Here is a 27,810-nt window from a genome sequence, read left to right as displayed (position 1 = left end):
TAGGTGTAAATATCTCTTTCATGTCTTGCCATGCCCGCTTTGCACCCACGCCCTTCACCGGGCATGGGTCGTGAGGAGAAAAAAAGAAGAGAAATGAAGCGATAGAAAAAGCTGTGTTCAGTTAGCTTTCACTTTAAAATATTATACAAACATCAAATAGTTTTGTAATACGAAATACTACTATTACTAGTATGAACTAGTTAAACAGTTTATCGAGGCAAGGCCACCAACAACGAACGAACGAACGAATAAACAAACAAAGAAGAAGACAAAAGAAGGGAACAGGGTGTGTATAAATGTATTAAGAAAAACTACGTGATTTGGTGAACAGAATTCTTGACCTGCAAGTTAAGAGTAATGTTTCTTGAAAAGCGCCGTGGACGTTGCATTATGTAAGCGGCGCGATTGTCGTTTGTTTAATCGTGTTGTTCACGAGAGGTCAGAAAACAAGTTAAAACTGACCCGGGCGCGTCGCTTAGAGATCGACAGATAGGTAATGTGTTTAAAATGGCTTATTTTATCAATATGCATGTGTTGTTTATTAAAATTATGTTAACCTTTTTTATTTAAAAAATTTACAGACGTGTATCTTGTTTCGATGTGGAGCGACTGATTTTGTTTAAAGTAGAGATATGTATTCTGTTTAACATGGAGATAAATGTACCTGGGTGATAGTGCCCCCTTCCCCGACTGCACGAAGGCGCAAGTCATATAATAGTCTCTCTCCCCACCCCCATCCGAACCCCACTTATATTCTTTAGGTTTAGGGCCCGTGGAGTAAATATAATAAGGAAACTGTTGAGTTCGACCCGTACCCCTCTATATCAAAGGCTCTAAAGACTAACCCTAACCCTATACCTAAAACTATCCTAACCATTGAAGGGGGGTACGGGTCGAACTCATGCCAATTGGGGAACCATTGGGGAACCATTGCCAGTGGTATTTGAAGTGTGTGTGTGTGTGTGGGGGGGGGGGGGCGCACTGCGAGTTTGATGGGCCAGGGGGAGGGAAATTTAAGCTTAAGGACCCAAAAGGGTTGAGAGGGGGTTCGGGGCCAGTCCCCTCCCCGTTTTACAGCCCCTGGGATTATTTGTTTCCTTCGACTACGAGTATCACAGAGGCATCGGTAGATAACAGCCACTGCCGTGAGGATGTGGTAGTGGTGTGTGTGTGTGTGTGTGTGTGTAGTATTATTGCCTTTCAATTAGGGCTACTATCAACGGGGTGGGGTGGCGATGACTTATCTTCAGAGTTGGTGGATAACTTGTTAGTTTTTTTTCTAAGACTATATATCAGAATTAACAATTGTTTGGCATCCAATAGCCGATGATTAATAAATCAGTGTGCTCTAGTGGTGTCGTTAAACAAAATAACTTCAATATTGTATGTTCATGCAATGATGCGAATGAGTGCATGACCTATTGAATTTTTCGTTTCACTCTTTGTTCTTTAGCTCTTTTTTTTTTTTCAATATGTTAAAGTTAAATTTGTTTTGATTAACGACATTGCTAAAAGACATTGATTTATTAATCATCGGCTGTTGGTTATAAAACATTTAGGAATTATTCCATTAGTAGCAAAATATCTCAAACATTTGTAATTTTGATATAATGTCTTAGAGAGGAAACCTACTACATTTTTTTTTTATTATATACTTTTTAAAAATGTAGGGGAATCTGAAATATTAATATCAACTATTAGACCACAGACATCCTAGTAAAGAATGTTCAGGTCTGTTTATGAACACACCATAGTTTGGACATGCATCACGCAGTTGCCCCGTACACGTGCGTGGGTTGTCATTCTTGATTTTGACAATTTCCAGGAATGTTCATTAATCACTGTGGAACATTATTTCTGTCAATCTTTTTCATTCTGTTGATCATACAGTTGATATTGTTTTGTTTTAGTAATTGTTATTGTTTGAATTTGCGATTTACTGGAAAAACCCCGTCAACTTTCAAATTTCACTTCTAACTCCAATCGTCCTTCAAGATATTTGGTGATCATAACACCTACTGTAATACTGAACTACTGGTTGTAATGTTTGCCCAGTTAATTCACTATTATCATATATCCATTCCCCACAGCTAATATACCTTACAATTTTGGCAATTGTAAATTCTTATTAGAGTTCCCCTGATTTTTTTTAAAGAGTATATTAGCAAGGGATCTTTTATATGCTCCATCCCATAGACAAGATAACACATACCATAGCCTTTGATATACCAGCCGTGGTCCACTGTCTGGAACAAGAAATAGCCCCAATAGGCCCACCGATGGGGATCGATCCCAGATCGACCGCGCATCAGGCGAGTACTTTACTACTGGGGCTACATCCTGTCTGTTTACAACTGTGTCTTCCTACTCGATATACCGGCCTCGGTGGCGTCATGATAGGCCATCGGTCTACAGGCTGGTAGATACTGGGTTCGGATCCCAGTCGAGGCATGGGATTTTTAATCCAGATACCGACTCCAAACCCTGAGTGAGTGCTCCGCAAGGCTCAATGAGTAGGTGTAAATCACTTGCACCGACCAGTGATCCATAACTGGTTCAACAAAGGCCATGGTTTGTGCTATCCTGCCTGTGGGAAGCGCAAATAAAAGATCCCTTGCTGCTAATCGGAAGAGTAGCCCATATAGTGGCGACAGCGGGTTTCCTCTCAAAATCTGTGTGGTCCTTAACCATATGTCTGACGCCATATAACCGTAAATAAAATGTGTTGAGTGCGTCGTTAAATAAAACATTTCTTTCTTTCTTTCCTACTTGATATGAACTACATAATATTGTATAATTACGCATGTTTTATTGTCTTTATGTACTATAGGTTACAACGCCCACATTACCGAATAACCTCTCTGTCTGTCTGTCTTTCTTTCTGACTCAGTGAAAAATGGTCTGGAAGGATCGGAAAGCTCTCAGACGTTTTTTTATATTGGTTAATGAGTTCTCTCCGAAACATCCAGTCGCGGAATGTGCAATAATAATAAAAAAATTTTTTTTTTTTTAAAACATAATTTAAAAACCTGACCTGTTTTTCATTTTAACTGATCGTTCTGATGGTGTAAAGGAAACTCATAATCTTACACTCGAGCGTAAAAGAAAAAACCCTGATTTTACTACTGAACGGGTAACATGAGACTCTCCTTAACACATGCTATGTGGACATTAAAGCTGGAATTTGAAGTGTAAAATGTTTTTATTCATTAAAAATGTATCATCCAGATTTTAGTTTTGAGGTTTAAATTCAAATGTAAGACACGCGCCTTAAAGGGACATACCCTAGTTTTTAAACACTAAATCATCTTTTTGACTATTAGAGCCGTTTTTGATATCTGAAATCATACTTTACTTAGATTTTATTGTTTAGATGATCCATTTCCGTACATTCGAAATGTCTTTGGTCATCCTGTTGTTTTTAATATCACAAAATACATTTGTCATATTTTTAAAAACGCACGTGCTTCTGAGAACAAACAGTTATGGAGTGGAGTTTTAGTCTATTTTTTAGGAAGTATTTCACCATTTCAAAGTCATGGACTCATGTTTCACTCAGTTGTAACTTTATTCAAATGTGTTACAGGTTTGTAGATTAACTAAACTTAGTGTTCATTTTCACGGTTTGAAACTAGGATCTGTGTTAATTTTCACGTGTTGAAACTACGGTCTGTCCCCTTTAAGAAGATGCACATATTCCATGTAAACATTAAAACTAGAATTTGAAGTGTAAAATATTTTTATTCATTAAAAATGGGTCATCCAGATTGTTTTTGATGGTCAATAACACTCCATTTTGGAGAAGCGGGGGTGGGGGTATTTATTGTATGTTTGTTTAAACAATATTTATTGCCTGTTAAAACATTTAACGATTTGAGGATTATTGGCAAACTTGGTATGGCCCTTTAGGTACGAAAAGGTTAACATTTGTTTTATTTAACGACACTACTAGAGCACATTGATTTATTAATTATTGGGTAATGGATGTCAAACATTTGGTAATTTTGACATATAGTCTTAGAAAGGAAACCCGCTAAATTTGTTCAATAGTAGCATGGGACTTTTTTGTATATGCACCATCCCACACAGGACAGCACATGCCACGTGCTTTGATATACCGACCGCACATCATGCGAGCTCTCTACCAATGGGCTACTTCCCGGCCCCGCCTTTATGAAAAAAAAGTTTGTTATTAGCGACACCACTAGAGCACATTGATTTGTTAATCATCGGCTATTTGATGTCAAACATTTGGTAATTTTGACATATAGTCTTAGAGAGGAAACCCGCTAAATATTTCCAATAGTAACAAGGATAAGCTGTTGGACAATCAAGCTGACGACAGTGGTTCAAATCCTGTCAAAGCTGACTCAAACTTTCATGCATCTTTCTCATTTAACACCCTCTGCCTATCATTCTCATTATCGTAATATAAAAAACCTTTATAATTTCTCCTACTATTTCAATCTGCTTTGACACTGTCTGTCAGTTTCCTACGACCTACCTGTCTACATTTTTTTCCCATTAGTAGCAAGGGATCTTTTATATGCACCATCCCACAGACAGGATAGCACCAACCATGGTCTTTGATATACCAGTCGTGGTGCACTGGCTTGAACGAGAAATAGCCCAATATGCTCACCGACGGGGATCGATCCCAGACCGACTGCGCATCAGGCGCGCGCTTTACCACTGGGCTACGTCCCACCCCACAACTGTTCAAAGACCGTGGTATGTGCTGTCCTGTCTATGGAAAAGAGCATATAAAAGATCCCTTGCTTCATTAGAAAAATATATAGCGGGATTCCTCTGATGACTACGAGTCAGTTGCCAAAATGTTTGACATCCAATAGCCAATGATTAATTAATCAATGTGCTCTAGTGGTGTCGTTAAACAAAACAAACTCTTTTTCATGGGCGGATCCAAGGGGGGGGGACCAGGGGGACGCGTCCCCCCCAAAAAAAATTGTTCAAGTGCCCTCAAAATGTCCAAGTGCCCTTTTTGTTTGTAGAATTTTTTTTTTTTTAAGTAAACAATAATTATATTGTAAATAAATGAAATCAAGATTTTCGTGTACATGCGCAAGCTTGCAGATATGTGTCTGTGTTATTGAGTCTCAATGGGGCCCCATTGAGGTTCTAACGCGAGTGACGCCAATTTACTTCATTATTGCTAGTATATTATGACGTAGAACTGTAGGAATTCATATTAATTGTAAATATCAAAACTTGTAGTAAGGTGCCCTTTTGACGAGTCAATGTGCCCTTCTTTTTTGGTCCCCCCCTAAAAATATTTCCTGGATCCGCCCATGTTTTTTATGGGAGACAAGACGTTTAATTCCGCGAAATTCGTACATACATACTTTACCAGCTCTGACCTTGTTCGTTTGTAAGAAAATAGTTCAGGTTCCCTTTCTCACGTTTCGGTAAGTCGGTTCATTCATGCTTTTCCTCTAAAATACGGGTCATTTGGTTTAAATCATTGGAAGGAGATATTGTGTTTCTTCCACTAAGAGTAATTATTTCAGTTTGTGGATATTAGGGGAAACTGGATCCTAGAAAAATCGAAAGCGTTTCAGACTAAGCGAGATGGTGTCAGAAACGCAGACAGTTAAGAATGTTGGGGCGATTTCCATCTACAGAATAAACTCGAATGTCGTGTACAATTTTAATATTTGAGCTTTACAATGGATCGCTTATTCTCTCTCTCTCTCTCTCTCTCTCTCTCTCTCTCTCTCTCTCTCTCTCTCTCTCTCTCTCTCTGTCTCTATCTATCTACCTATCTATCTCTTACACACACACACACACACACACACACACACACACACACACACACACACACACACACACACACACACACACACGCACGCACGCACTTACTTTAATAAAGTCCAGACTTTAACGTCATGGCAACGCCATTCAAATAGCATTACGTTAAAGTCTGGACTTTATTAAAGTCTAGACTTTAAGTTTTATAAGCACGGGCCCTGGTCGTTTTAATATTTGTAAGAAGCCCAAACTCAATTTTGTCTTCAAATAATTTTAGGAAATAAAATGAAATTTAATCTAGTACAAATATTAGAACGATCAGAAACCCGTTTAATATACAGCCACTAATATTTTATGCAGAACAAATATATTTGATATGTAATTACAATCGTTAAAAAGTCTCTGTTAATCGATAACATCTTAAAAATTGCAGAAAACTCAGGAATATCCCATTAACGTCTGCTCTGGACTTACACTATAGATGGCTGACGCGTATGCCTAGGTCCACGTGGTTGAACATTATATGTGTATGTGTGTGTGTATATATATAGACAGACAGACATACATACATACATACATACATACATACATACATACATACATACATACATACATGTACATACATACATGTACATCTGAAGCGGGATCGACCGCGTACACTGTAGGCCCCATGCATATGGTTGAGTTAAAGAACTTCCTTTTTATGGAAGCTTCGATAGCTCAGAGCGTATCGTGGTTAGTCTTGCAATTTGCGGGCGAATCGGTGCCACAGGTTCGAGTCCCAGCAACGGCATGGGACAATTTGTGAGGCCAGAAAGGATTTAATTATCCCCTGCGCCAGTGCGTTAATATCTATGTATGTAACAGTCAACCTCGACATACATACAATATATAGATATTCATACATCAATACATACATACATACATACATACATACATACATACATACATACATACATACATATATATAACACAAATATAAAGTTTTTAAAAGGATCAAATACAGCCCAGACAGCTGTTTCTGGGACTTCGTGCTTGAACCATACTCGACAAAAAGCACACTAAATTAAAATGAATAAAATAACGCCTGTGATTCATAACGCCTCATTAACGTCTGCTGTTTAATTCCTGTAGATCCTGACGTCTGTTTCCACGTCTGATTTTTGTTTTTTAATAGACTGGTTTGTTTCCGAATTAACCGAAAATGCACGAATCTGGATAACAATTAGTCATATTAGGATTACTATCCAACACCTAGTTAGGATTACAAGCGAATTACTACGCATTGTTACGCAAATGTCAACTAATTTTTCCCGACCGTCTCCATCGTTTTTGCCCGAATTCAAAGATTTCCTTCAGCACTGGGGAGGGGTGGGGGGGGGGGGGGGGGGGGAGTACGCTTATGTGTGTTTGTTGGTCGTTAAACAAAAAATCTGCTCATCTGAATTTAAAGTGTTTTGACAGCCAAACGATAAATTGTGGGTTACGTAGAACATCTGTCGTCTCGACTCCATCAGTGTATTCATGTAACAGACGACATATGTGTGGCACTGGAAAAAACCCAAAACCCTCTAAGAAATGAACCAAAACAAAAAATTCAGAAACTAATCAACATAGTTAAAAATCTTGAAAATACTTGAACAGTTATTGTTAGCAAGTAATACGATACGTTTTTGTTTCAGACTGATGCAGACTGTTTATTGTGGGTTTTTTGTTTGTTCCCAGGTGGCGCTGATGCCATAGACAGGAAGTGGGAAAGCGTAGAGCCATCATGAAGGTGGTGCGATCTATGGTGACGGTTGCCAAAATTTCGCTGTTCTTCTTGAATATATATGTCCTAGCTGTTGTGCTTGTAGTAGTTCTAGGTAAGTCTGTTTTCTGCCTTCATCATTCATAAACAACAGACCGGGGCGAATCCAGGCCAATTAAAAAAAAGTATTTATGTATTTAATTATTATTATTATATTTAAAAAAATTGTTTTTAATTTAATTTAATTTAATTTTTAAGTTTTAATTATATTATATTATATTATATTATATTATATTATATTATATTATATTATATTATTCAGGGCTTCTAGATTATGGTAGACCCACTCCCATGGCTAGTGATATTCAGTGTTGGGCTAGTATATACCTACTATAACTAGCCCGACGGCTAGTGGACAAAAACCCTTGTTAAATGCCCGCTCTTTCCACCCCCAATCTAAAGCTCTATCCCCCTCTTTAGGTGACATATCTGATTATTATTATTATTAGTAAAATTGTATTTATTTAAAGTAGGGCTAGTGAATTTTTAATCATGGCTAGTATTTTTTTTAAATCACTGATCCCATGGCTAGTGTAGTGTCCTGATTTATTATGATTTTTTTTTCTGGGTTGGGGTTGGGGGTGGGGTTGGGGGTTTGGGTGGGGGGGGGGGCACTAAGGGAAAAAGGGCACATGAACCAACTCGCGAAAAGGGCAACCCAGTTAAAATGTTTAAATTCCCGAATGTGCGAAACTAGGGGTGTTATAAAAACATCTGGTTATACCGAAAGTGAGCCACGAAAGGTACCATTTTCTGCAGTTAATACTTTGAGGTAGGGGTTGTAGTACTGATATTTATGGGTCATAGTTTGTTTTGATATATTGCATATAGTGTTTTTAAACACAAACGTTAACATGGTCTCCTATGGGATTTTATTTGGCATAGTCATACCTTCAGTCGATTGCACATAATCGCAAAAAGATTACTGCGAAGTGCGGCATCGGGGTTGAGTTCAGCCACACCTCGGTGGTGTCGTGGTTAAGCCACTTGTCATAAGGCTGGTAGGTACGGGGTTCGCAGCCCGGTATTGGCTGCCATCCAGAGCGAGTTTTAACGGCTCAATGGATAGGTGTAAGACAACTACACACTTTTTTATTTCACTAACCACTAACAATTAACAACACCGGCCTCGATGGGGTCGTGGTTAAGCCATCGGACATAAGACTGGTAGGTACTGGGCTCACAACCCGGTACCGGCTCCTACCCAGAGCGAGTTTTAACGGCTCAATGGATAGGTGTAAGACAACTACACACTTTTTTTCTCTCACTAACAACTAACGCACTGTCATGGACAGATAACCCAGATAGTTGAGGTGTGTGCCCAGGGACAGCGTGCTTGAACCTTAATTGAATAAAAGCACGAAAATAAGTTGAAATGAATGAGCAGAAAATATGTCCGTTAAAGACTGGTTTATACGCTTCACTGTAAACCAAATGGCCACGTCAGGCACCAGTCAAATAGTTCGCGAACACTAGCGAAACGTGATGCCGGTTGAACTTGGGGCGGGAAAGTAAAACGATGGCTGTCGGCAGGCAGTGCAGACCTAAAGACGGGAAGCGATCAGAAACATCTGAAGTCATTAAAAAGACCTTGCGTGCTATATTATAAATTATACAAAGATTATATTATTATACATTGAAACCCCTCTAAACCGGACACCCTTCTTATCTGTTTTAGAGAGGTTAAGTTATGTAGTGATTTTTTACGAATAGGACCGTGAAAAATGTCCGGTTTAAGGGGAATGTCCGGTTTATAGAGGGTCCGGTTTTGAGAGGTTTCACTGTAGTAGATAAATGCTTTCATTGTTCCAAATGATATCACGTAACTTAAAGAACACGACGTTCCCAGACAGGACAGGACACTACATACCACGACATTTGTGTACTAATCGAAGGGCATTGATTGGCTCTACCTCTGAACTACATATACCATATTTCCAAAACGATATGTCTGTATGACAGATAAATCAACCTCCACTGAAGGGTTTCGAACCATAGACCCTCTGTATAGTTTATTGTATTAAGCATAAAAACAAACAAAAAAACAACACTTATAGCAAAGCATAAATACATCTCAATAATGATTTGGCTGTGGAATTAAACAACACAAAACAAAGAACACAAATTAAAAAAACAAAAAAAACCCCAAAACAAACAAGAACTCGCCGTATGAGAGTCCAGAGTCACCCCCCCCCCCCCCCCCCCCCCCCCCTCCATCCCAACCCCTAGTCTTGGAGAAAATCCTCAAATACGAGCAAAGCAATAGAGAAATTCGGCAAAATGAGCTGACCTGAACACTTTACACAGTGTATTATTAGTATTCTACCGGCCTCGGTGGCGTTGTGGTTAGGCCATCGGTCTACAGGCTGGTAGGTTCTGGGTTCAGATCCCAGTCGAGGCATGGAATTTTTAATCCAGATACCGACTCGAAACCCTGAGTGAGTGCTCCGCAAGGCTCAATGGGTAGGTGTAAACCACTTGCACCGACCAGTAATCCATAACTGGTTCAATAAAGGCCATGGTTTGTGCTATCCTGCCTGTGGGAAGTGCAAATAAAAGATCCCTTGCTGCTAATCGGAAAGAGTAGCCCATGTAGTGGCGACAGCGGGTTTCCTCTCAAAATCTGTGTGGTCCTTAACCATATGTCTGGCGCCATATAACCGTAAATAAAATGTGTTGAGTGCGTCGTTAAATAAAACATTTCTTTCTTTTTTATTAGTATTCTACCCACAATATTAGTTGTAATCCATGTAAAAAAATGCGTAGCGATTCATTTGTAACCCTATATGCCCGTTGCGCTATTTCTCGCTCTAACCAGTGCACCACGACTGGTACATCAAAGGCCGTGGTATGTACTACCCTGTCTGTGGGATGGTGCATATATAAAAGATCCCTTGCTGCTAACCGAAAAGAGGCAGCCCATGAAGTGGCGACAGCGGGTTTCCTCTCTCAATATCTGTGTAGTCCTTAACCATATGTCTGACGCCATATAACCGTAAATAAAATGTGTTGAGTGCGTCGTTAAATAAAACATTTCCTTGTAACTCTATATAGGTGTTTGGCAGTAATGCTATTATGAATAAACGCTGTAATCCACATTCGGGCACTTCTGTTTAATTCGGGGCGCGACTTAGCCCAGTGGTAAAGCGCTCGCTCGATGCGCAGTCGGTCTGGGATCGATCCCCGTTGATGGGCCCACTGGGCGATTTCTCATTCCAGCTTGTGCACGGCGACTGGTGTATCTAAAACCGTGGTATATGCTATCCTGTATGTGGGATGGTGCATATGAAAAAATTCCTTGCTACTAATATTTGTTTAGCGAGTTTCCTCTCAAAGACTAAATGTCAAAATCACCAAATGCTTGACATCCAATAGCCGATGATTAATAATAAGTCAATGTGCTCTAGTGGTGTCGTTTTTTCTGTTTAATTCGGGCAAACATCGCCCCACCCCCCACTTACAAAAATGTGCCTGTGTAAGCAGATTTTCATTTCAACTTATTTCCGTGCTTATATTCTGTCCTGGGCACACACCTCAGCTATCTGGGCTATCTGTCCAGGACAGTGGGGGTAGTTGTTAGTTGGTTAGTGGTTAGTGAGAGAGAAGATGGTGTAGTGGTCATACACCTACCCACTGAGCCCTTAAAGGTCTACAATTATCAAAAACGTAATTCACTATTGTTTGGTAGCTACGTATACCTTTCACAATATATATATGAAGTATCAATAAAATAAAATGTAAAACATTTACCCGGTTTTAATATATTCGCAATAAAAAGTCGCGTTTTCTCCATCGCTTGCCAAAAAGCCTCTGAACTCCAAGAGTGAAGTCACGTGACCCCGTGACGCGCTAACCGGCCTTTCGGTCATTTTACATGGAAGTTGAACACGTGTATTTTTAAAACGCGAAAATGTTATTCTATTGAATTGAATTGTATGTTTGGAATATTATTTTGAAGATATCTTTCAAATGTTAAACATGGTGAACCATTGTTCGGTGTATGGATGTACAAAAGCTGCAGTTAAAGGCAAAAGAAGTTTGCATATTTTTCCGAAAGACAAACCGACATTGTTTGCACGAAAGCAGTTCTTTAAGGGACATTCCTGAGTTTGCTGCAATTTTTAAGATGTTTGTCACGGGGATTCTATAATTCCCGTAACTGAATAAAACACGATTATCAAAATATCTCTCCTAACTGTATATCTATTAGATCTCTCTGTAACAGGCGGTTAAACCCTAGTATGGCTCGTCTAGGTATGATCAGAGATACGATCTTATATAAAGTATATATTATTATAGCACGTTAGTTCTCTAGAAAACACAACAAAAACACAATACACTTTGGAATCTGTATTAACCTACGCTGACAAATGTACTGCCGTAGTAGTTAATTAATAACAACAATAATAACAACCCAGAACTGATCACTTAATTAGTTAATCTCTAGGTGTCTAGTTACACAATATGCGAATCACTTCACCGTGACACAACACCCACACGTGTGATAATTGAGAAACGCTTCCAGGAGAAGTTAATTAATAAAGGAATTACAACACCATTCCTAACTGGTTAATTTTTAATTAACCCTAACTACTCCTTCAGTAACCTTGTAACACAGAATTAATACTGGTACCTATCACAATAAAGACAATAACCTACAGTTTACCTAGGTCTTCTAGGATGACTGGCTAAGCTTTATATTACCAAATACTCGTATAATGTTAGAACAAAAAGTCTACGATTTACTTCGTCAGATGACCGAAGACACTTGTCTAAAGAATATTGGTATAATACAGTATTAAAATATTTAAAGTCACATCAGTCACATCAAGGTTATACACAGAGCAGAAAATATATAATTACCAAAGTCCCGTCTGAACTAACATAGATCGTTCAGTGGACGACGTCCGTGATCCCCTGGAGCCTTCCTAGTTCGTTCTTCCCGATATCTAAAAAAACCTAGCTATTTATTATAAATCAGAATTCGCCTGGGGGTACAAGGCGGTCCTCCCCCTATCATCTGATATTCCTCCTCTCCCAGAGTCGGTATAATTTCTCTGATCGTCAGACTTACTGTCGCCAGTCCGCGACCAATCCCCTGGCCATAAACAGCACTACCGGAGATATTACGTAACTACTAGCCACATGGCCTCCGCACCTGGCTGGATGTGTATTAGACGTACCGATCGAGGACTGTCGCGCAGAAGTATTACGTAACAAGTTGCCCATCTGGGCTTAAGTGCAATGAAACTGCACACGGCCCTCTAACACAATTAAAATCGCCACAGGCGAAAACAAATTAAGAGCATGTACCGTCACAATGTTATTAACTAACAGAGACTTTTTAACTACTGTAATTACATATCAAATGTATTTTTCTGCATAAAATATCAGTGGCTGTAAATTAAATGTGTTTCTGATCGTTCTAATATTTGTACTAGGTTAAATTTCATTTTATTTCCTCAAATATATTTTTTCGTACGTACAAAATTATTTGAAGACAAAATCCAGTTTGTGATTCTTACAAATATTAAGACGACCAGAAACACATTGAACATACAGACACTGATATTCTAAATAAGAAAATATATTTAATATGTAAGTTTAATCGTAGAAATATTTTATTAGTAGGAAACATTTTACAATGTAGCAAACTCAGGAATGTCCCTTTAAACCGAACACATGCGTTTAGGAAAGGACCGTCAAAATGGGATTCGATTTGCAGTGACCACTTCACACCTGGGGATTACGACAATTATCTAAGATGGTCGATGGGAATGGCACCAAAACTTTTGTTAAAGAACTTGTCTGTTCCAAGCCTGTATCCCCCCCTGTTCAGCCTATTTGCAGCCCGGAGCCCGAACGGAGCCCGGAGACAAAAACAAAGCCCGAATGTTAATACCGAGGTGTACATTGTTGATATTTGGCACAAAGATACACCGCAACACGATGTTAAAAAAATAAATGTAGCAAAAAATATATTTTAGAAAAAAATCGCATTTTTTATTTTCGGGTTGTACATAACGATATTCCGAACATCGCCCGAAGACAAAAAACAGATAGTGCCATTTTTTCTAAAAAATATTTTTCCTACGTTTATTGTTTTAACATATACAGTCAGACCTCGTTACAACGACCGTCGTTACTGCGACATTTACACCATCCGACCACAAATTGTCGGGAACAAACGTACATCAGTGTTATTCTGTTCATTACAACGGAATTCACACCTTCTGACACCGCCAGAGCAAATTAGGAACAAACGTGCATCCGACGTCTGAAAACACCTCTTTACAACGACATTACATAATCACAGATACCGTAGCATATTGGCAGCACACACACAACAACTTAGATTCCTTGATCTCGTAGTGAGCTGACTGTGTCACATGCTGTCCGAGCTACCGATGTCTGCGAAATCTGTAGACATGTATTGCTTTTGCAAATAAGCCTTTAGTTAAACCAATTAAAAGATTAACTTCGAACAATAAAATCTTCTATTTTCATATTTTGTAAACGAAACAGGTACCAATCGTAGATGTCTGTAACCAAGTAATGATTAGACTGACGATGAATGCGGCTTGTTTAAAATATTTAATGATGTTTAAAAAAAATATATTTAATGTAGCATTAGAATAAATAGACAAATGCGATAAGTCCGAAATGTCCGAAATGTCCAAACTAACGTCCGATAAGAATGAGCTATTTTCCGAAGAATCATTACATGCTGTCGCCATGCTAACCCACTAATGAATGAGTGGAATTCACCTGATGCTACGTCACAGGTCAGATGCAGGTCAAATCGACTGGATCAGTGTTTTTTCCCGCGAGCGTTTTACAAAAAGTCGCTTTATTAATAATTGGGGTGGTATTTTTGTTTTTCATGGTTAATAATGTAATCTTTATGTATTATTTTTATATACTGTGTATTAATAATGTGCCATGATTGTGGACCTTTAAGAACTCGCTCTGGGTTAGAGCCGGTACCGTGCTGCGAACCCTGTACCTACCAGCCTATAGTCCGATGACTTAACCACTGCGCCACCGAGGCCGGTTTAGCAGGTTTGTTTCTTCTATCAGTCGCTTGCTATCATATTATGTAGTAATTAGCTCTATTTGACACCTAATACCAGCCCAAGATTGAGCGATGTTGGCGATTCGTCGTTAAACAAACATTCCTTTCCTTTCCTTTCACTCCCAATACGTTGTGAAATGCGTGATGGCTATTTGATCTTTGATAGCCGACGCGCTCGGGAGCTGGAATTGGCAAATTGTCTGGGAAATCGAGTCGCAGTGTTTCCATGTAGGTCACGGCGGGTCTCGGCGAGCTCTGATACCAATCTGGGGCTGTCACAGTCGAGTTAACCTTATGTAAAAACATACGTTATGTGCGTGTTGTTTGAAAAAAAGAATTCTGATTTTACTTGACGATATCTTTCAACCATACAGACTATTTATGCGAATGGAAGAGAGAGAGAGAGAGAGAGAGAGGAGAGAGAGAGAGAGAGAGAGAGAGAGAGAGGACGAGAGGGAGAGAGAGAGGAGAGAGAGAGAGAGAGAGAGAGAGAGAGAGAGAGAGAGAGAGAGAGAAACATATATATGAGAATAATATATAAAAGAATATATATATGTGTGTGTGTTTTTTTTTGTTTTTTTTTTTTTGTTATTGTTTTTTGTGTGTGTTTGTTTGTATGTGTTTATATGTGTGTGTTTGTGTTATATATATATATATATATATATATATATATATATATATATATATATATATATATATATATATATATATATATATAGTTCCTGTGCACCAAATAATTGCATATAGAGTATAATTTACTTGAAATCTGGTCATAAAAAAGTCAGTAAATAAACGTGTAACCACTTCCTTCCATGTCCCAGCGGTGCCCAGTCACTTGCACGAGCTATTCATGCTTTGTGATCATAAGTTGCATTACTAGCATTCTTGGTCACATGCTCCTCTTTGACGTCATTTTTCTTATCATTGGACTCTAAAACTATTGTATGGATTCTCATCACTCAGAAAAATACTTTTGTTGGCATCTATCGTCGTCAGTGTGATGTCACGCCTCCAAGAAAATTAACTTCTTCGAAAGATGGGCATGATTGCAGTTAGAATGGCACACACGTTGTTGCTAGTCATTTTAGTGTTCATTGGTGTTCATCAGAAAACTATGCAGTGTCTGCGGAGATGTTCTCGACAGTTTAGGAATACTAGGGATCTTCCATGTTTAGTGAGTCGACACGTGACGTCATGTTAACCAGTCGTCAATATCAAGCGGGTCCACATGTGGAATCATTTGGAAATGACAAGTTTAACATCCCAATACATCCCTGTGTTAAGGCCAGTCAGTGGGAGAACTTTACGCAACCGATTAGGTGATCACAACGTACGACCATGACATGACGTCAATACGTTGTTCTGTTGTATCGTCACCGACGGCGCACCAAGCATTGTGTAGACCGTATTTCAGGTTCAGAAGACAGGAGGGGATCACTGTACTTTTGACAGATAAATAGTACATCTATGTAAAACACAATATTTTAAAATTTTATAAATATACGTCTCACTGAAATTTTAATGATGCACAGGACCTTTTTTCCGTGAGTGTATATATATATATATATATATTCTTACAAATATTAAGACGACCAGGGCCCGTGCTTATAAAACTTAAAGTCTAGACTTTAATAAAGTCCAGACTTTAACGTAATGCTATTTGAATGGCGTTGCCATGACGTTAAAGTCTGGACTTTATTAAAGTGTGTGTGTGTGTGTGTGTGTGTGCGCGTGTGCGCGTGCGTGCGTGTGTGTGTGCGTGTGCGTGTGCGTGCGCGCGTGTGTGTGTTTGTGTGTAAGAGATAGATAGACGGACAGACACACACAGAGAGAGAGAGAGAGAGAGAGAGAGAGAGAGAGAGAGAGAGAGAGAGAGAGAGAGAGAGAGAGAGAGAGAGAGAGAGAGAGAGAGAGAGAGAGAGGTGTTGTGTTAAAGAGATAAATAAAACAAAGCAGAGAATACGTACATACACAGTAAATAGAAAACATAACATGTCTAGTTTTCGATCAAACATCAGATAATCTCGCAGAGTAAAATATACACACAATACCGCCCGACAAGAGGTTTTTTTTCTAAAGGAAAGGAAAGGAAAGGAGTGTTTGTTAACAGATGGTTTCACCGATTATTGCACTTAAGTAGTAAAGCATATGCATATTCAGGAGGGCGATGCTTTTTTTTTTTTTTTTACTTCTTTTTTTTTTTTTTGATTGGACAGAAAAAAGTGGGTATATTTATAGTCCGTTCCACAGGGATCGCATTTTTTATTTTCATACTATGTAATTTACTACAAGTTATTTATTTCCGAGCCGATTGATTTGTAAATTGCACACACAAATTGTATTTCTTTGTTATGTCCAAAACACTTTTACTTTTCTTCTTACGTTAAACCAAACTGAAATTATTTACAAAAAACAACAACATTTTAAAAGAATGATGGGACGGATTATATATTTGTTTTCTTGTCCTTAATTGCCTTGGTCCATACTCATTGACCATGATGCCCGCTCATTTCAGGCCCATACCCTGATCAAAATCCTAAGGACTTTTTATAAACAAATGAAACACTATACAAATTAAACCCTGAGATGTGTATGCTATTTTCTGCAGTAAAAAAAAGAAGAGATTCAAAGAGGTGGCAACTGCCCTCCTCCCCCCCCCCCCCCCCCACCGGAGGGTACGGCCCTGCATTTGCCTCGGTACCATTTATCAAAGGCTTCGACTTTGCCCCATTTGGACTCAAAATGTCATCATGCGTCACATTATTATTAATAGTTGAGGCGACAAAGCATTATTTCTGGTATAGATGGCGCTGTTGTAGCTACCGGGGTAAATTTTGACGCGCAGTGTCAAAAATCGACGAGCGCACTGACCAGGAAGGAAATGTTTTATTTAACGACGCACTCAACACATTTTATTCACGGTTATATGGCGTCGGAGCGCTGACCAGAGACCAGAAATGCATTTTGTTTGACCTATATATATATATATAAACCCTCACAAGTTAATTAAAACTTGTTAAAAAAGTTAACAAGAAATATAAGATGACGGATCGAGATATAAGCTTTAAATTTGTGAAAATGTTCATTAAGTATGTATTTTGTTGCTGGGTATGTATCATTGCAACAGAATCCATGTTCGAAAACTGTTTTTCTTCTGAAATATTTACGTTCCTTAACGTATGGGCGTGACACACTTTTGAAAGTCTCACAACAGTTGTTAAAGCGTGTAATTTATGTGTGAACTCATACTGTGAAAAGTTAATACAGCCAAGTCTAGACTGCACTCATTGTCACGTGCAACATCACGACAGGAAAAAAGGAGGAATGTTAAGGAAAAAAAAAAAAGAGAAGAAAAAAGGAAAAGAAAAAAGGAACAACTTCAAAAGACACATAAATTTACACAAACGTATTTACAGACAATACAGACCCACACACACACACCAAACCACACGTACACACAAAATACACACGTACGCGCGAGCGCACACACACACACACACAAACACACACACACACACACACACACACACCACGCCAGACAACACGTACACACAAAATACACACGTACGCGCGAGCGCGCACACACACGCGCGCACACACACACACACACACACACACACACACACACACACACACACACACCACGCCAGATCACACGTACGCACACGTACATACAAAAGCAAACGAACACACAAACACATATATACAAGCAAACACACACACACACACACACACACACACACATACAAACAACACTCATAAACACAATTTCATGCACGCACGCAAAAAATACACGTACACGCACACACAAATAACATGTGTATACACAAATAACATATTTACCCAGATAGACACGTACACAAAATAGCACTCGTGTACACAAACAACACGTACACGCAGAAACAACACACGTACACGCAGAAACAACACACGTACACGCAACACACGTACACGCAGAAACAACACGTACACGCAGAAACAACACACGTAGACGCAGAAACAACACACGTACACGCAGAAACAACACACGTACACGCACAAACAACACACGTACACGCATAAAGAACACACGTACACGCACAAACAACACACGTACACTCGTTTAGACAGTACACCCGTGGTGTATCTAATGTGTATTATTATTTATATACTCTTTAAAAAAAAGTAGGGGAACTCTAATAAGAATTTACAATTGCCAAAATTAGTTGTGGAGAATGGTTATCTGATAATAGTGAATTAATTGGGCAAACATTACAACCGGTAGTTCAGTATTACAGTAGGTTTTATGACCACCAGAGATCTTAAAGGACGATTGGGGTCAGAAGTGAAATTAGAAAGTTGACGTTGATTTTTTTATCAGTAAATCGCAAATTCAAACAATAAAAATGACTAAAAACAAAACAATAACAACTGTATGATCAACAGATTGAAAACAGACTGACAGAAATAATGTTCCACGGTGATTAAGGGACCTTCATGGAAATTGTCAAAATCGAGAATGACACTGCACGCACGTGTACGGGGCAACTGCGTGATGCACGTGCAAACTATGGAATGTGTTTCGGTGTGTTCATAAACAGACCTGGACCTTCTTTACTAGGATGTCTGTGGTCAAAACGTATGTTCGGTCTAATAGTTGATATTAACATTAATATTTCAGGTTCCCCTACTTTACTAGGATGTCTGTGGTCAAAACGTATGTTCGGTCTAATAGTTGATATTAACATTAATATTTCAGGTTCCCCTACTTTACTAGGATGTCTGTGATCAAAACGTATGTTCGGTCTAATAGTTGATATTAACATTAATATTTCAGGTTCCCCTACTTTACTAGGATGTCTGTGGTCAAAACGTATGTTCGGTCTAATAGTTGATATTAATATTAATATTTCAGGTTCCCCTACTTTACTAGGATGTCTGTTGTCAAAACGTATGTTCGGTCTAATAGTTGATATTAATATTAATATTTCAGGTTCCCCTACTTTACTAGGATGTCTGTTGTCAAAACGTATGTTCGGTCTAATAGTTGATATTAATATTAATATTTCAGGTTCCCCTACTTTACTAGGATGTCTGTGGTCAAAACGTATGTTCGGTCTAATAGTTGATATTAATATTAATATTTCAGGTTCCCCTACTTTACTAGGATGTCTGTTGTCAAAACGTATGTTCGGTCTAATAGTTGATGTTAACATTAATATTTCAGGTTCCCCTACTTTACTAGGATGTCTGTGGTCAAAACGTATGTTCGGTCTAATAGTTGATGTTAACATTAATATTTCAGGTTCCCCTACTTTACTAGGATGTCTGTTGTCAAAACGTATGTTCGGTCTAATAGTTGATATTAACATTAATATTTCAGGTTCCCCTACTTTACTAGGATGTCTGTGGTCAAAACGTATGTTCGGTCTAATAGTTGATATTAACATTAGTATTTCAGGTTCCCCTACTTTTTTTGAAGAGTATATATACATGTACAGTATTATCATGTTTAGTCAAACCTGCCCGAGCGGCCACCTGTCCCATGCAGCCACTGTAATTCCTCCCGAACAAATATTTGAGTGTTAAGTCACCTGTATTAAGCGACTATCCGTCTAAGGCGGCCAGCAACTACTTAAATTGGATCCCAAATCAATAAACTACCTGTGTTAAGCGGCCATTGTTTTATATTTATTTCTGACTGCTTTTTTTTCCAGGTCAGTGGAGAATTTTTCAGAGTCACGACTCTGCTAAGACATACGACAATTCTCATCTGATAATTATGAGGGAGTTGAAAGAGGAAGATAATTTTAAACCAGGTAACAAACCCACAACTTCAACGGGGTCTGGGTTATAATAAACACTCACAGGTATTTTCCCATAGAGCGAAGCACATACCATGACCGTTAGACCAGTTGTGGTTCACTGGTTGGAACAAGACCCCCCCCCCCCCCCCACCCCACCCTCCCAATCGGTCGAATGGATCCACCGAGGTGGTTCGATCTTGCGACGCAAGCACCTCAAGCGACGGTTCTTAGAGACAATTGCAAGCGTTTAGTCAAGGACGCACTGAGAAGAGTTAAAGTTTGTTTTGTTTAACGACACCACTAGAGCACATTGATTTATTAATCATCGGCTATTGGATGTCAAAGATTTGGTAATTCAGACATTAGTCTTACAGAGGAAATCCGCTACTTTGTTCTCTTAGTATTGAGGGGGGCGGGAACCCGCTGTCGCCACTTCATGGGCTACTCTTTTTGATTAGCAGCAAGGGATCTTTTATATGCACTATCCTAGAGACAGAATAACACATACCACGGCCTTCGATATACCAGTCATGATGCACTGGGTTGGAAGACAAATAGCCCAATGGGCCCACCGACGGGAATCGATCCCAGACCGACCACACATCAGATCTTCCTCCAGGCTTCCACTCGGAGAGTGTTCTTGTTCTCAAGACAGATTCCGAGGACTTGCCTATGATTTTCAAACCTGTTTTTTTCTTTTTCTTTTAACGAACATTATCTCGAACCGGCGCTAAGGTTCAAAGATGTTGACTTTTTTAATGGCTGTTTTTTTCTCTTCTCTTTGATGACTTCCTCATGGATCGGGGCAGGAAGTAGCCCAGTGGTAAAACGTTTGCTTGATGCAAGGTCAGTCAGGGATCGATCCCCGTCGGTGGGCCCCATTGGTCTGTTTTTTCGTTACATCCCGTACACCACAAAGGCCGTGGTATGTGCTATCCTGTCTGTGGGATGGTGCATATAAAAGATCCCTTGCTGTTAAAGGGACGTTCCTGAGTTTGCTGCATTGTAAGATGTTTCCGACTAATAAAATATTTCTACGATTAAACTTACAAATTAAATATATTTTCTTGTTTAAAATATCAGTGTCTGTATATTCAATATGTTTCTGGTCGTCTTAATATATGTAAGAAGCCCAAACTGGATTTTGTCTTTAAATAATTTCGTACGTACGAAAAAATTATATTTTAGAAAATAAAATGAAATTTAACCTAGTACAAATATTAGAACGACCAGAAACACGTTTAATATACAGCCATTAATATTTTATGCAGAAAAATATATTTGATATGTAATTACAATCGTTAAAGTCTCTGTTAATCGATAACATCTTAAACATTGCAGCAAACTCAGGAATGTCCCTTTAATGAAAAAATCTAGCGGGTTTCCTCTTGAGACTATAGTGTGTCAGAATTAACAAATGTTTGACATCTAATAGCCGATGATTAATAAATCAGTGTGCTCTAGTGGTGTCGTTAAACAAAACAAACTTTAACTTCCAACGAACATTATCTCGAACCTCCGCCGAGGTTCATGATGTTAACGTTTAATGGTGGGTGTTTTTTTCTTCTTTGGATCTATCAGTAGTAAACTTGTTTGATGCCTTCCTCGTGGATGTGTATTATTTTATTTTGTACACTGGGGGGTGGGGGGGGGGGGGGGGGGGGGGGGTGGTAGGCCTGTGGTACAGCGCTCGTCTGATGCACGATCGTTCTAGAATCGATCCCAATCGGCGGACCAATCTATTCCCCATTGCAGCTAGTGTTTCATGGTATGTCCTAACCTGTCTGGAATGGTGCAAATAAAAGATCCCTTGCTGTTATTTAAAAACAGTATACTACAAAGCGGCAAAAAGCAGCCTATGTATTATGCTCTGTGTTATCCTGTGGACCACTGTCCGACACTATGTGTTGAATGAGTTAAAATATATCCCACCCCTCAACTCTCGTAGCTGTCTCTCTATCGCATCTCTCTCTACTCTGTCTCTCTATCGCATCTCTCTCTCTTCGCTGTCTCTCTACTCTCTCTTTACTCTTTTCTGTCTCTATCTCATCTCTCTCTTCTGTCCTCTATCTCATCTCTGTCCCTCTCCCCTCTCTCTCACTCACCCACACACACTGTCTCTCTCTCTTTCTCTCGCTCTCTCCCTCCCTCCACGTCTCTTCCTATCATGTCGTCTCTCTATCACTGAATCTCTCTCTCTCTCTCTGTGTGTATCTCTCTCTCTCTCTCTCTCTCTCTCTCTCTCTCTCTCTCTCTCTCTCTCTCTCTCTCTCTCTCTCTCTCTCTCTCTCTCTCTCTCATGATCCCCCTCTACCCTCATGTACAGTTATTTTCCATTCACCTCGACTGATTGTACGTGTAGTTTATGTTACGCGTTATATTGTAACATGTAAATTATCTGTTTCAGTTGTCGACCAGAAGAACCCACATCCAGTATTCCAAAACGATAAAGTAAGTATTGTTAATACTACTAATAATAGTAATAAATAGTAATAATAATAATAATTTCCTCGTCCCCTTCAAGATCGAGTTATCTTGGGGAGGGGGTGAGGGGGGGGGGACAGGGGAGGGGGAGAGAGGGGAGAGAAAGAGAGCGACACACACACACACACACACACTAACAGACAGAGACACAGAGATATAGAGAAAGAGATAGATGGGGAGGTAGAGAGAGACAGAGACACAGACACAGAGACAGAACACGATTAGAGCGATAGATAGATATGCGGAGAGGAGAGAGCGATAGAAAGAACTCGACACGGAGTTCAAATGTATGGGTATCTTGTTGATACCTCCCATTCAATATTCTATGAACAAACTCTTGAGTCACGTGACAGTTTAATAGGGTACATGTCCTTGTATTTTTTGCAAAATTACGTGCCCATATCCAAGAGGTTCAGGCACGCCCATCCTGGACCTAACAGCTGACATGGTCAGTGGCCAATTCCGGGACAGGAGAGGATTACCAATGTCACACATATCCACCAATCACAGCTGTTGTTACATTTACTCCTCATGAATATGGTGGAGCGCATCGAACTCCGACCTTGAAAGCACGTGAGTTGGTACAATGTTGGTACTTAATGGGGTAGTATAGTAAGTGGCCACGCTCTGAACAGATCAGACCCTTTTAAAGACCCCAATGTGCAACCTAGGGAGACATCTCAACACCAACTAGGTCCCAGTAACGAGCTACTCTCGGCATAATTTTGTTCCAAAACATATATAGCTTCCCCTTTCCAATTCGGTGGACTGAAAACAAAAATACGCCAGACTTCCTTCATTCAAATTGCGCATCCTTTTCCCTTTGGCATTAATCCTACGGGACATTACGAATTCCATAGCACCCCCCCCCCCCCCCCCCCGCTCATTACCGAACCAGGTTGGGCTCCTGGTGCTCTCTTGCACCTGCCATTGCAGGCTGTCCCTTCTCCCACCCACCCCAAACCTTTCCTGTCCTGCACGGAGGAACCGGCTGAGGCCAGCATCTGTGCCCATGACAGGCGTGCGCTAAAACAGCTTGCTTTAAATGTGCACGTTAAGCCCTATGACCTGACCTGACCTGACCTGACCTAAGTGGTTACATGTGTTTCTTTACAATACCAGAAGTAACCACCGAATATTCTTGGAAGAACAATACTTCATAAGCAAAGAGTAAATTGTACAATGGTAAAATATGATATAATGATGGCTTTTCTTAAAAAGTATAAACAGTATTAAAGGGACATTCCTGAGTTGGCTGCAATTTTTAAGATGTTATGGACTAGCAGACTTTTTAACGATTGTTATTACTTATCAACTGTATTTTTCTGCATAAAATAATAGTGGCTGTATATTAAACCTGTTTCTGGTCGTTCTAATATTTGTACTGGGTAAAATTGCATTTTATTTCCTAAAATATGTTTTTTCGTGCGTACGAAATTATTTGAAGACAAAATCCAGTTTGGGCTTCTTACAAATATTAAGACGTCCAGAAACACATTGAATATACAGACACTGATATTCTAAACAAGAACATATATTTAATATGTAAGTTTAATCGTAGAAATATGTTATTAGTTGGAAACATCTTACAATGCAGCAAACTCAGGAATGTCCCTTTAAATGAAAACATAAATAGTTCCTGTAAATAATTTCCTTTGTTTTGTTTTGCAGGATTCGTACAATCCGGACATATTTGAAGAAGAGATCAGCCAAAGAGTGAAAACCATGAAGTATTGGTGTGACAAAATTCACCCGAAGACTTCCGACCTTTCCGTGAAGTCTCCCGACAAACTATACCACATTCTGGTCGATGACAAACACAAGATGCTCTACTGTCAAATACCGGAAGTTGCGCAGACAGACTGGCTCAGAATCTTGCTATTCATTTCCGGGAAAGTAAACGTCAAAAATCATTTAGCTATCTCAGCCCAGGATGTACATTCGAAATACGCAAAACATTTAAAAAGACTGAGTGAATTTTCGCCAAAAGAACGAAAGAAAAAGATTCAAAATTATTTTAAATTTCTTTTTGTGAGAGAACCCCTCGAAAGACTTGTGTCCACCTATCAACACAAGTTTGCTGCTAAGTATAGCAAATATTTTCATCAAATGTTTGGAAAAAAAATTATAAAAATGTATCGGAAAAAACCGTCCAAAGAATCCCTTCAGAAAGGAAATGACGTCACGTTTTCGGAGTTTATTCAGTTCTTGGTAGATTCCGACCATCTGACAGAAGCACCGCTGAACGAACACTGGCAACAGTACTACAGACTATGTCACCCATGTCTTATGCAGTATGACTTCATCGGGAAGTTCGAAACACTTAACCAAGACATTTCTTACGTTCTAAAGAAGACGTCGGTATTGAAAAAAATTAATGGAAAACTGAGTTCATCGAATTCTAACACCGACAAAACACTACATACATTTTACAAAACAGTGTCAACGTCGAACCTTAGGCGGTTGTGGAAGATCTTTTACCCTGATTACAGTTTGTTTAGTTACCAGTACCCCACGGTCGTAGAAAAGTTGCTCAAAAGTGCGAAAATATACGAGGATTACTGATACAGGTTTTATACATGTGTGTGAATATTTTGTACTTTTCTACTAATTGAACACCTGTTCATTCTGTCTTATTTCTTCCCACTCTTTGAACACCTCGTATCTTTCAACTTATTTTGTTGTCCACATCCACATCCCAGTCCTTGCCTCTCTAAAATTAGGCTCAGTTTACATGCAATTATCGACTTATACTCTGGGATTCACTTAAAGGGACTGTCCTGAGTTTGCAGCCATTGTAAGATGTTTGCAATAACAGAGACTTGTTGGCGACTACTATTTTATACTAAATACATTTTCTTGTTTGGAATACCAGTGTCTGTATATCGAATGTGTTTGCGGTCGTATACTGATGTTTGTAGCACTCAGTTTTTACTTTAATTCGTGATATATATGTTTCCGTACGTACTAAATTATTGGGAGGTAAAATCCGGTTTGGGCTACTACAAGCATTAGGACAACAACAAACACCTTGTAAATACAGACACTGGTATTTTAAATAGGAAACTGTATTTAATTTGTGTGTTACGTCATCGAATAGGCTCTGTTGGTCGGAAACATTTTACAATGGTTGTAAACTCCATGTTTCAACCCGTAAAAATTGACAGTAAGTTTAGTTAATCTACAAACCTGTACCACATTTCGATAAAGTTACAATTGAGTGAAACATGAGTCTGTGACTTGACTTTGAAATGGTGAAATACCCTCTAAAAATAGACTAAAACTCGACTCCATAACTGTTACTTCTCAGACGCACATGCGTTTTTAAAAATATGAGAAATGCATTTTGTGATAGTAAAAACACCAGGATGACCAAAAACACTTCAAATGTATGGAAATTGATAATCTAAACAATAAAATCTAAGTAAAGTATGATTTAAGTTATGAAAAACGGTTATAATAGTAAAAAATATGCGTTAGTGTTTAAAAACTAGGATATGTCCCTTTAAGCTCAAATAATTACAATATAACTATGGGGCCTGTGCAAGATGGGAAGAATATCACATGAATTTTCACTTTGAATATTTGCTATAACAAAAAGTGACGAAGACTTTCACTAATGAAAGTTGAAGAACGATAATACGATATGTATTGAAAAGCATGTAGTTACAATTTATGACACAGGAAAATATGGACGGGACGTAGCCAAGTGGTACAGCGCTCGCTCGATGCGCGGTCGGTGTGGGATGCATCCTCGTCTGTGGGCCCATTGGGCTATTTCTCGTTCCAGCCAGTGCACCACGACTGGTACACCAAAGGCCGTGGTATGTACTACCCTGTCTGTGGGATAGTGCATATAAAAGATCCCTTGCTGCTAATCGAAAATAGTAGCCCATGAAGTGGCGACAGCGGGTTTCTCTCTCAATATGTGTGTGGTCCTTAACCATATGTCTGATGCCATACAACCGTGAATAAAATGTGTTGAGTGCGTCGTTAAATAACATTTCTTTCTTTCTTTCTCAATATTTGTGTGGTCCTTAACCATATGTCTGATGCCATACAACCGTAAATAAAATGTATTGAGTGCGTCGTTAAATAAAACATTAATTTTCTTACTTTCAATCTCAATGAAAGCACGGTCTGTCTGTCTGTCCGTCCATCCATCCGTCCATCCACAGACGACTTTTTGCTCTACGGAACAAGTTCTTGCATTTTGTTTTAGTTATCAATCAGTATCAGTGTTTTGCGATACTTCCAGTGTATTACTGAATTGTTTGAAAGTCAGGGGCGGATTATGGGGGTGTTTCTCAGTTGCACGGACCCCCCCCCCCCCCCGGCTAAAAAAAACCCCACCCCACTACGCAGATCTAAATTGATGTACACGTAAAATTTATAATTTCAAGTTATAAACATTCACATATTGTTTCGGACCCCCCCCCCCCCCCCACCCTTACCTAAAGCATAATCCGCCCCTGAAAGTGATTTGCCGAGATACATTTTTAATTATACATTTTCCTCCATTTGTTTTGCACCAAATTTATATATATTGTACATATTTGTCAATACGTCCAGTAAAACATATTGAATGACAAAGAAAAGAGAACGTGGAAAAGGCAAGAACATGATCTTAAAGGCATACTGTCACGGATTTAAGGACCTTATTTCTCTAAAAATGGATAATAAATAAAAATTACATTCATTGTTGGAAACAAAATCTAGCTATCGCATCACCTTAACTGAATCATGATGGAGTGAAATCCATGTCAACCCTCTCGGCAATTTTAGTTTATGAATTATGGACCATTGCCATAATTCAATTATTTTTACAAAATGTCATTAATAAATGGAGTATGGTGGTTATGAAGATGGTTGTATAAAGTACATTT

The 27,810-nt window shown here is 39.0% G+C and overlaps 1 protein-coding gene across 1 annotated transcript; it reads left to right on the top strand.

Moving 5' to 3' along the window:
• The first annotated feature begins 63 nt into the window (after positions 1-63).
• Positions 64-25,805, top strand: LOC121385615 (carbohydrate sulfotransferase 11-like). Its single transcript, XM_041516360.1, has 5 exons — positions 64-286; positions 7,495-7,634; positions 20,351-20,452; positions 22,848-22,891; positions 24,596-25,805. Exons 2-5 carry the CDS (start codon positions 7,541-7,543, stop codon positions 25,487-25,489), a joined length of 1,134 nt encoding a protein of 377 aa, XP_041372294.1. The 5' UTR covers positions 64-286; positions 7,495-7,540; the 3' UTR covers positions 25,490-25,805.
• Positions 25,806-27,810: the final 2,005 nt, after the last annotated feature.

Source organism: Gigantopelta aegis, chromosome 11, assembly GCF_016097555.1.
Source record: "Gigantopelta aegis isolate Gae_Host chromosome 11, Gae_host_genome, whole genome shotgun sequence".
In the NCBI taxonomy this organism is placed as follows: Eukaryota; Metazoa; Mollusca; class Gastropoda; order Neomphalida; family Peltospiridae; genus Gigantopelta; species Gigantopelta aegis.
Note: the sequence above shows the minus strand (reverse complement) of the source record. Positions and strands in the feature narration are given on the sequence as shown.